Source organism: Octodon degus, unplaced genomic scaffold (genome assembly GCF_000260255.1).
Source record: "Octodon degus isolate 3935 unplaced genomic scaffold, OctDeg1.0 scaffold00081, whole genome shotgun sequence".
NCBI lineage: Eukaryota > Metazoa > Chordata > Mammalia > Rodentia > Octodontidae > Octodon > Octodon degus.
The window spans coordinates 3,189,253-3,198,840 of NW_004524657.1; the positions used below are offsets into that span (position 1 = coordinate 3,189,253).

Genomic DNA, 9,588 nt, shown 5'->3' on the forward strand with positions numbered 1-9,588 from the left:
TCTCTCTCTCTCTCTCTCTCTCTCTCTCTCTCTCTCTCTCTCTCATAGTACTGTGAAGGACAGAAGCTCAGCTCAAATGTGTTTTCCTGTAAATTGTAAATGAAGCCCAATGTGAACTGGAGACAGAACATATTTCACCAGAATCACAAGGCCTTCTCAGGAAGGTGGGAGGCTACCCTCCTGCCTCAACCTCAAACAGCCATCCACTCACTGGAGAAAAGCTAATGAGAAAGCCAGGCAGGCACAGGCTTGGTGTCACCTCTCTTGAAGACAGCTGAACATAGCACAGTGCAGAGGAACAACCAGGTGCTAGAGCTAACTCCTGAAAACTCACCCACCCTGCCTTCCGTGAGGGGAGTCTCCAGGGGTGAGGGCCTGAGTAGGAGCGAGGCTAAGGCTACAGTCAGGCTTAGGGTTAAGTCTGGTTTGGGTTTAGGCTTACGGTTGAGGCGAGGGTTATGGCTAGACTTAGGCCAGAGTTAAGGTTAGGGTATAGATCAGGGTTAGGGCTCCAGCTATGGCTAAGATTAACACTAAGGTTACTTAGAGTTAGCTTCTAGATTAAGTTTAGGATTACTGTTAGGGTTAGATTTAGGGTCAGGGATAAGATCAGGGTTAGGGATAGGATTAGGGTTAGGGCTAGGGCCAGCACTAGGGTTAAGGTTATGATTAAGACCAGATTTACGGTTAGGGTACAGGTTCAGAGTCATTGTTAGGTGGAAGGAGGACACTGAGCCTGCCCAAGGTTGTCCACGCACTATCCATTTCTCATGTCTAAGGCTCTTCTTGGTTCAAATTTCATTTCAAAGTCAGGATCCATGTTAACGTCAAGGTCTGCTTTTGAGTTAGGATTAGGACTAAGATTAACATTAGGTTCAGAGTTAGGGTTTGGGGTTAGGTCTAAAGTTAGAGTTAGTATGAGAGTTAGGGTAGTTTCAGGGTAAGAATCAGGGTCAATGCAAGGTGGAAACCCAGCAAACAAGGCGTTCTGTGGCCCTAGCCTTCCTTGGTTCCCAAGGCCCAGCTCAGGTGATTTAGGGTTAAAGTTAAATTCAGGGTCAAGTTCAGTTTTAGGTTTAGTATTAGGGCTGGAGTTAGGGTTAAAGTCAGAGTTAGGGTCAGGTTTAGAGTTAGGTTAGGGTCAGGGTCAGTGTTGTACTCTGTCCAAATTGACTCCATTTTATTGCCCTTCTAACCTTGCAGAGCTCCTGTTCTGTATGTGCCTGCCCCTCCCAACTCCTCACCCCTGTGACTCAAGTCTTATGATATCTGTTCCCCAAACTTTATCTCAATGAACGCTATGACTGCCAACTCAGCACCCCCACCCAACAGGAACACCCCATGAATTAATGACCCGCTGTACTCCATGATTGCTGATTTCAGCACCCCACCCAATGGGACCACCCAATGTACTAATGACCCTGCCACTTCTTCCTCTCCACCCCTTCCCTGTTTCTGCGGTTTTCAAGCTTAAATACTGATCCTTGTCAATGCTCGGCACGCCTCTTTGCACCTTGCATAGAGACCACCGCTGGGTACCAGCTAAAATAAAGCACTTCTTTTAACTTTTGGACTTGCCTCGTTGTCATCTGATTTTTGTGCTACAACAGTCAGGGTCAAGGTTAGGCTCAAGGTTAAGAGTTAGGTTTAGGTTTAGGGTTAGGTTCAGGGTTAGGGTCAGCATCAGATTCAGGTCACAGTAAGGTGGAAGGACAGAGACCATGCAAACTACACCCTATTATAGGATTTCAGAGCCTGACAACTACTTCCTCACCAGCAATCTTTGCTAGCATTTTTACCTTAGTCATACAACAGTACAAACCACCCAGAGCAAGAACAAAGCCATGTGAAGGAGAGACAGCTCATCCTTGCCCATTTTTACTTTTTCCTGAATTTGCCCTTAATCCAAATAAGGTTGCTCATCCCAGCCGTATCTTGCCCCACCCACAACCCCTACAGCTAAAGCCCCAGGTGTGGGAAGTGCGCCTGCATAGGGATGCTGACTGTTGAAGGAAATGAAGAGCAGTCGTAAGTTATCATTGGCCCAGTCATCATTAAAACCAATGATCATCTTTATTTCTATGAGTAACACAGGTAAAAATTTGTTCTATATTTGCTTCAATTGCTATGTCAATAAAATTAATGACACTTATGTACTGGTTAGATCTCCTGGTTGCCATTACTTTGAAAATGTGATCAGGCTTACAAAGAAAAATGCTGGAAGCCTCAGGGTTAGAGTGTCAGGGTGTGGCCATGGGAAGCTCTTGGCCAGCTGTGGTGGGAGCAGCGCTGAGATACAGGGAAAACGGAATTTGGTGGCCTGCAGAGTCCTCTACAATGGTTCCTTATGGCTTTGTTTGTTCTTGCCCTGTACCTTGACTCCTTTCTCCTTCCAGTGCCTTCCTGGACAGGCTCTTTGTGTTCCTGGCCAGTCTGGGAATGAGCAAAGGGAGCCTCCTGCTAGGTGCCAAAGCTGAGGGGCCATGCATGGGTGGCAGAGGGGATGAACTGGTGACCTGCAGGGAATCCCTGGTGGCATCAGCATTTGCTGCTTGCTTCAGGTGTTGGAGAGAGGACCAAAGAGGAACTTACAATGACACCAGTCCCAGCGCAAAGTCCCATCATTGGTATATGGTGACTGCTTCCAGATTCTGACTTGTGATCTTGGGGTAGGAGATTAGGGCTGAGAAAGCACACAACCAACTGGGCAGAATACATCAAAGGTCATAAAAAGTCAGAGGACACAGGTAGAAACAGGAGCCCTGAGAACTTGGCCCCTGAACGCTGTACATGGAGCCCATCAGAAAACAATGTTTCAATACTTCATTGTAGTCTGACACTGTTCTCAGAACCAGTCAGGAAAGTACTGTTTTCAGTCCTTCCTCATGTCTGGTGGGAAGCCCAGTGAGCCTTTCTATAGGGTAGTTTAAGCAAAGCCAGGAACTTTGCAAACAAAAGAATCCTTTCTCTTATCCTCTGGCTGCTGGGGATGTACAGTGTACCTCATTTCTGCCTTAAAAAATGAATAGAAAGAAAAAAATGGCAAAAAAGCTTTTGTAAATAAGTAGGGGAAGAGGGCTTGAAGGGAGGGGAAGAGAGGGGAAAGAAAGACGAAGCAGAAAGATGTATCACGCACAGGTACAAATTTCCTACGAATGCTATCACAATGTAAATCTAAAATACACCAATAAAATTTTAAAAAAAGAAAAAATACCCGTCTACTGCTTTTTTTTGTGCATATTGTCCCATTCTTTGTTTGGGGCATCATTGACATAGAGAGGAGCTCTGTGGGATCCCCTGTTTGGTAACAGGGTTGCATCCTGCCTTTCATATTAAGGTGGGGTCAGTATGTCCCTAAATGCCCAGGAGCTGGAAGCCTTGTCCCAGTGTGGTGATGTGGAGGAGTCACAGGGCCTTCCAGGTGGTGATGGGGTCCTCAGTGGCAATGCTTTTGGGAAGAGTTAAGGAGATCTTACATGGGCCCTGCTTGGCTCTCCCACTGGGGAGTTGTTACCGGAAGACCAAGCCTGGTCCCCGAACCTCTGTTTTCTGTCTCACCTCTGGGCTGCTCTCCTCTTCTGACATAGGCTGGCACCACGATGATGTCCACCATGTTGTGAAGCAGCCAGATGGGAGAAGGACACATGGGATTCACCCAATCTTGAGCTTTCTGCCTCCAAAACTGGGAGCTAAATAATTTTATTTTCGCAGTCCTACACCACAGGTGTTTTGTTATAGCAACAGAAAATGAACCAATATGACTGACTCACTGCCGTATCTCATTACTCCCTTTGACTCTGAGATTCTGCCTAAAGAGAAAGCAACATGTTTAAAAATCTATCATATCCCAAGGAAATAGAGGTAATCCCTAGTTCTTCAACTGAAGTCTCCCTTAGCCTCTACATCGGGCAATACTACTGCAGAACTTCAACAAGCTACAGATGTTCCCTGCTTGAGGTCACTGATCAGGAGTGAACTGTGAGCATCACAGTCCTTAAAGCCTCCCAGGTAATTCCAACACTGCCAGGGCTTCAAGCAGAGGCTTGGCATGACTAGAGTTTCCCACTGAGCAGCTATGGGTACCCTTACTATTCCCTTCCCTCAGGTTTCAAGGTAAGAGACAGGTGACTCAAAGACTTCCATCTCTGAAACAGCTGCCCAGATCCCAAAATAATATGTCTGTGTAAGCTCTGAGCACAGTTCTATAAATAGTACATGTCCCATTGTTACTTCATTCTCTTTGCAGTATTTTCAAGACATTTCCTACATCTATCTTACATGACTGAGGAATAATTATTATGGACATTCAGTAGTGATTCCTCCAAAATACAACTCCAAAAAGGGATGAAGGATAATCTTTGTAAAAATGTGTCTTTATTGTTTTCTCCAAGATTTCCACAAAGAAAATGTCCTTGCTTTCCCTGAATGTGTCCCTCGTCAGCGTGCAGGTGACTGAATGTTAATGACTGTGGAGTTTGATAAAATATTTGTCTTCAAAAAGAGGTAAACTAGAAGGAAAGAGAAAGAAAGAGAGTTAGAGAGATAGGAAAATAGGAAAGGAAAGGAGAGGAGAGGAGAGGAGAGGAGAGGAGAGGAGAGGAGAGGAGAGGAGATAGATATGATAAAAAAAGAAAGCCAGCCTTATTTCTGATTTCCTGGGGACCATGACCCCCACTGCTGGACCTGATTCCCTGGGAGGGCATGAGACTTAAATCCCCTCTGAATGAGGGCTGTGGGAGACTGATCTGGACCCCTCATCACAACAGTCACTGAGTAAGAAACACAGACCCTCCCCACAGGTACACGAACACTAGGGGCCCAGAATCTGCATTTGAAAGGGGTGTCTTTAGGATTTTGACTTTATTTTTTTCCAGCAGATGTATCTTTTCCTGGGGGCCCATGAAATAAAGCAGTGGAAATAGAGTCCCTCGCCTTGGGCAGGCTTGGGGCTCTGAGGCACCACTCAGGTATAGGAGGGCCTACCCAGGGCAGCACCCTGTTTCCTGTGAGCTGCTCCTATCCAGCTGTGTCCATTGCCGCTCTCCCTGCATCTCTCCATTGCTGGGCTGCCTTTGCTAATGTCCTCAGTTATCCTCTTGTCCCACAATATTCTTTCTTCCTGAACCATTTTATCTCCTGATGGCTTCTAGAATGCATGTATTTGTCAACAGCAGTTACTGAAGAAAAAACATTCAGCAGTTATGAGCTGAATAAGGCAGAAAGACAAAGTAACCTTTTAAATATTTGTATTTATTTCACAGAGCTGAAGTTGAACATTCCAGTGTCTTTATTTCTCTACATCTGCATAGCCATAGTGGGCTTCCAAGGGGCCCCTTTATCACCCCCGTTGTCCTGAAAAAATATAGGTCCTTATACATTGAAAACATAAGACATCCTTTAAAAAAATAAACGCTATTGTGCTTTATGTAGAAAAAAATTACATTTGGGGAAATAGGGCATGAGATAGTATGACCAGGACTGTGCCTTTAGGTTTGTATTGGGAATAAAAGAAGGAAGATTGACTTCTGTCTAAGGAAAGCGGAATCTTGGTGCCATCAATGAAATAAGGAGCTGGAGAAGAAGCACATTTGGATTGTAGAGTTGGAGGCACCAAGAAGACACTAGAAAATCAGCATTGTTTGGGTTGTGGGGTATATGGATCTAAGGCAAGTGTTCAGCAAAAGAAAATAAAGAAATGATCCAGCAAAGAATGTGTGTCCAGTAACAAGAGAAAAAGCTATCTATCTATCTATCTATCTATCTATCTATCTATCTATCTATCTATCTATCTATCTTTTACTCTTGTCCCCTCAACTAAGCTGTAAGGTCTTTGGAAACAAGGACTCAGCATATCTCTAATGTCTCTGCCACGGCACAGATGACATAGGAAACCTATCTCTAACATTGACTGAGGCACTGCGAGGCCTCTATAACAAGAAATGATGCCCTACAGCAGACATCCCCCTTGTTGCTGTTTTTTCCATTCCCTCTAACTTGTTCAAACAGTGAACTGTCTGGCTTTCTCAGGAACATACATTGGAGCATGTACAGATTAAATTACAAGGTCAGCTATGAGAAAGACAGGAGGTAAAATCTGAAGAGCTGTAAAGTAGCAATTTACATTTGTACTCCCAAGACTAAAGAAGTACATAGAAACGAACACAGTGACAAGTTAATGTTGGAGTTTGGCTGAAAGTCCTGTTACCCTAATAGACTTTGTTGCACCCAGTTGGAGTTTCTGTGCTGGGTTTTTATACTGCTCTTGGTAGGAGCAGCCACTGAGCCAGACGACTGTCAAATCAAGAATTTAACCCCAAGGCATGCCTCTAAAATAGAGATCAAGAGACTGACCTCCACCCAAAGAAGAAATGCTGCATTTCTTGTGTCTGCCACAAAGGGACAGGTGGGAGGACAAGGGGAGCATTTAGATGCTCCAGATGTGTCTCTTCAACACCAATGTAGAGAGACAAAGGGAAGTGGCTCCCAGGACGTTCTTCCCTGGGCACGGTGGCTTTTCTGCAATCCTCATTTACGGTCACCAGCACTCCTATACTTTACTGTGGCTAAGCCTTACTTTTCCACAGTCTTCCTCTATGATTTTATGCTTTTCATTCTATTCCTTCTTTATAATCTTCTTTGTCTCCATCCCCAAAGTTGAATAACAACATCGTTTTTTGTGGTGGTACTAAGGCTTGAACCCAGAGCCTTCACACTGAGCTACAGCTCAGCAACCCTTTCCAAATTATTAATATTATTTTATTATGAGACTGTCTTGTTATGTCATGAAAACAACCACACTTGTGATCTGCCTCAGCCTCCCAGAGGATTGGGGTCAGAGACCACACTGCCATACCAAGCTAACAAAATACTTTTATTTTACAGCCTGAGAGGAGGACTGAGTTTATGTCGCAGAGATCAGACCCAGGGTTCTTCATGAAGAGTTGCTCTTTCCAGTTCCTGTCCTTGAAATCCATAGGTCTCAGCCCAGTATTCTGCAGTGTCCCATTAGGAAATCATCTTTCCGGTGTGCTTGCAAATTTCAGAAGAAAAACCATACAGAAGATGATAAGTAATTTCAAATACTTCCTATAAATCATAGTAACCTCAGATTGACTTGTGGGGGCCAACGGTTTTTAAAATACAGCTTCCAGTCTGGGCAAGTTTCTTACTTTTGTTTCTAAACACCCACTACTGTGTGGCAGACACTGGTCTAAGATCCCAGATCTTATTATTATTATAATTATTATTTTCTGTATTTAGGACAGGGTCTCACTACGTAGATTAGATTTGTAGTGATTCTCCTGTTTTCAGCCCCCAAGGGTTGGGATTACAGGTGTGTGCCACCATGCCCAGTCTCAATTGCTGTCTCAGCGCACACCAGGAGTGGGGCTGGCACAGCAGCTGGCCAGTGCACTCTGCCCAAGCAGGCGCTTTAGTCCGCTGAGCTATCAGGCCGGCCCCTAAGAACTCAGATCTGAATGAACTCATTGCCCTGGTCTCTGGGTGTGACAGAGGCAGAAGGCAGCTTGGTGTGTGTCGGCCTGGCGGCCTCCAGCTTTCTCCCCTCCCTCCCTCCCTCCCTCCCTCCCTCCCTCCCTCTGGGGAACATGTAACTTTGGGGTGTGGGGCTTGCACAGGAGCTGCCTATTATTTTACACAGGCTCCATGATTCGAATTGGCCTTCTTTTCCTCAGCTCCTGTGGAAGCAGGAGACTGCCCAGAGAGCAGGAACTGGCCTGGCCTGCATAGCTGTCCTTGGTCTCCCACCTGTTCCTCTGCTGCGCCCTAGCTTGCAGCCTGTCCTGGACCTTCAGCCTGTGCTGGGGAGAGCCGAGTGCTCACCACTGCCCTCCATCTCCCCACTGCTTTGAACACACACGTTCAGCAGTTGCTTAGATTCGAATAGCTACTGGGGACATCCACAGAGAAGTAATGCTGACGGATGTCACTGTCAGATACTGCCCACACTGTCTCACTTCACTTGGACCACCGCTCAGGTAGATATTTTTATTGCCAACCTGCCTTCTTTTGGGATGAAGAAAATGAGATTGAAAAAGTGACAGGACCTTGGTGACTGGCACAGTGCTACTGGAGTAGTGAAGAGAAGGATGCAGCTAGGCCTAAAAGGCCCAGCCGGTCCACAGGACCCGCCTTCCACTCAGCTCAACAGCTCTCCTAGCCAGGCTGTGAGGGTAACTGATGGAAGACCTCACATCCTGCGGAATTTCAGGGCCATGGGAAAAGAGGGTTAGTGCTAGGTGACTTCCAAAGGTTCTGAAGGCCATGATTATTATGAACCATTATTTTATGTTATTTCCTGCATTGATTCACTTGTTTGTTCTTTCAACAAGCATCTTCTCTGGAGAAGTTGTGCTAGCTAAAAGAAGTATTTCCTGAATCCACATGTAGGAGACAAGCAATCTAGTACTGCAGTCCAAATGCTAAGCCTCTTTGTCCATGCGACTTTCTAATCATTTCAGAGCTCTATCATGAAAGTATTTTTATTATTTGTAATAGATATCGAACCAGATTTTCTTTACTCTGAGGGTAATACATCCACCATTAGTCTCAGAGGTAGCAGGGGATCCACAGGACACACTGTTTCAGAATTGAGGCTTTTTGCATCTCATTTTCAATCATCTTCAAAAGACCAGCATCTAAAAATATTTGTGCCCTGCTCCAACAGATATTTAAGCATCCACACTCCCAAAATATACAAAGTAGGGTGTTTAACTGCAGTGGTAAAAACTCTCCTTTTACAAAGAACTCGTTGTCGGATAAAAAAGCCTAACAGCGAATGAATACTAGTATCAATAGAGGAATCCTCAACCTGAGAGGCCGAGGCAGAATTCCAAATCGGCTCAGCCCAATCTGGGCAATTTAGCACCCTGACAATCTCAAACAAGCCCAAGGTCGGCCGAAATCCGAGATGAACAGAAAGTGTGCCCAAGGTTTTGGAAGCAGTTCCCTGCGAGAAGAAGGAGGGATGCTGCCTGAAGTCCTGGTCCCCTAGAAGCCCCTATCCCTCTCGGCCCCACTGCAGACCACCTCTACCTGCCAGCTAGGTGCGCGCTCCGCCCGGCCCCGCCCTCTGGTCCTAGTTATCTTCCCCCAGGTGCGCGACCCGCTGGCCTGGCCGGGAGAGGGAGGGGAAGCCAGCGTCCGCGCGTGCGCACTCGGTCGCCGGGGGCCGCGTCTGGCGCGGAGGAGGCGGGGCCGTGCGACTTACGGGGAGTCCCCACCCCCGCCCCCGGCGTTCGCCGTCGCCATGACAACAGATGCGCGAGCGCGCCATGGCTCCGCCTCCAGCCCGCCCTCCAGAGCTGCTCCCCTCCGGCCCCTTAGCCGCGGTCTGGGCGCGCGCAGCCAGCGGGCGCGACGATGCCGAGATGGTCCCGCCGGCGCGGAGCAGGCACCGGGATGCGAGCGCCAAGCCACCGCCGCCGAGCGAGCTGCAGGACGACGGGGAGCTGGGCCCCAAGCACGCGTCCTCTTCCCCCGAGTTCGGCACCTGCGGGGGGCCCCTCGCCGAGCCCGCCGCGCCGCCCGCCGGGGTCGGCCTGGGGGGGCGCCTGGCCGCGCTGTGCG

The 9,588-nt window shown here is 47.2% G+C and overlaps 1 protein-coding gene across 1 annotated transcript in view; it reads left to right on the top strand.

Moving 5' to 3' along the window:
• Positions 1-9,293: 9,293 nt before the first annotated feature.
• Positions 9,294-9,588, top strand: part of LOC101590493 (dpy-19 like C-mannosyltransferase 1) — a 104,244-nt gene continuing 103,949 nt past the window's right edge. The window contains exon 1 of the mRNA XM_023721293.1: positions 9,294-9,583. Coding sequence (XP_023577061.1) covers positions 9,294-9,583 — 290 coding nt within the window. The remainder of the gene's footprint in view (positions 9,584-9,588) is intronic.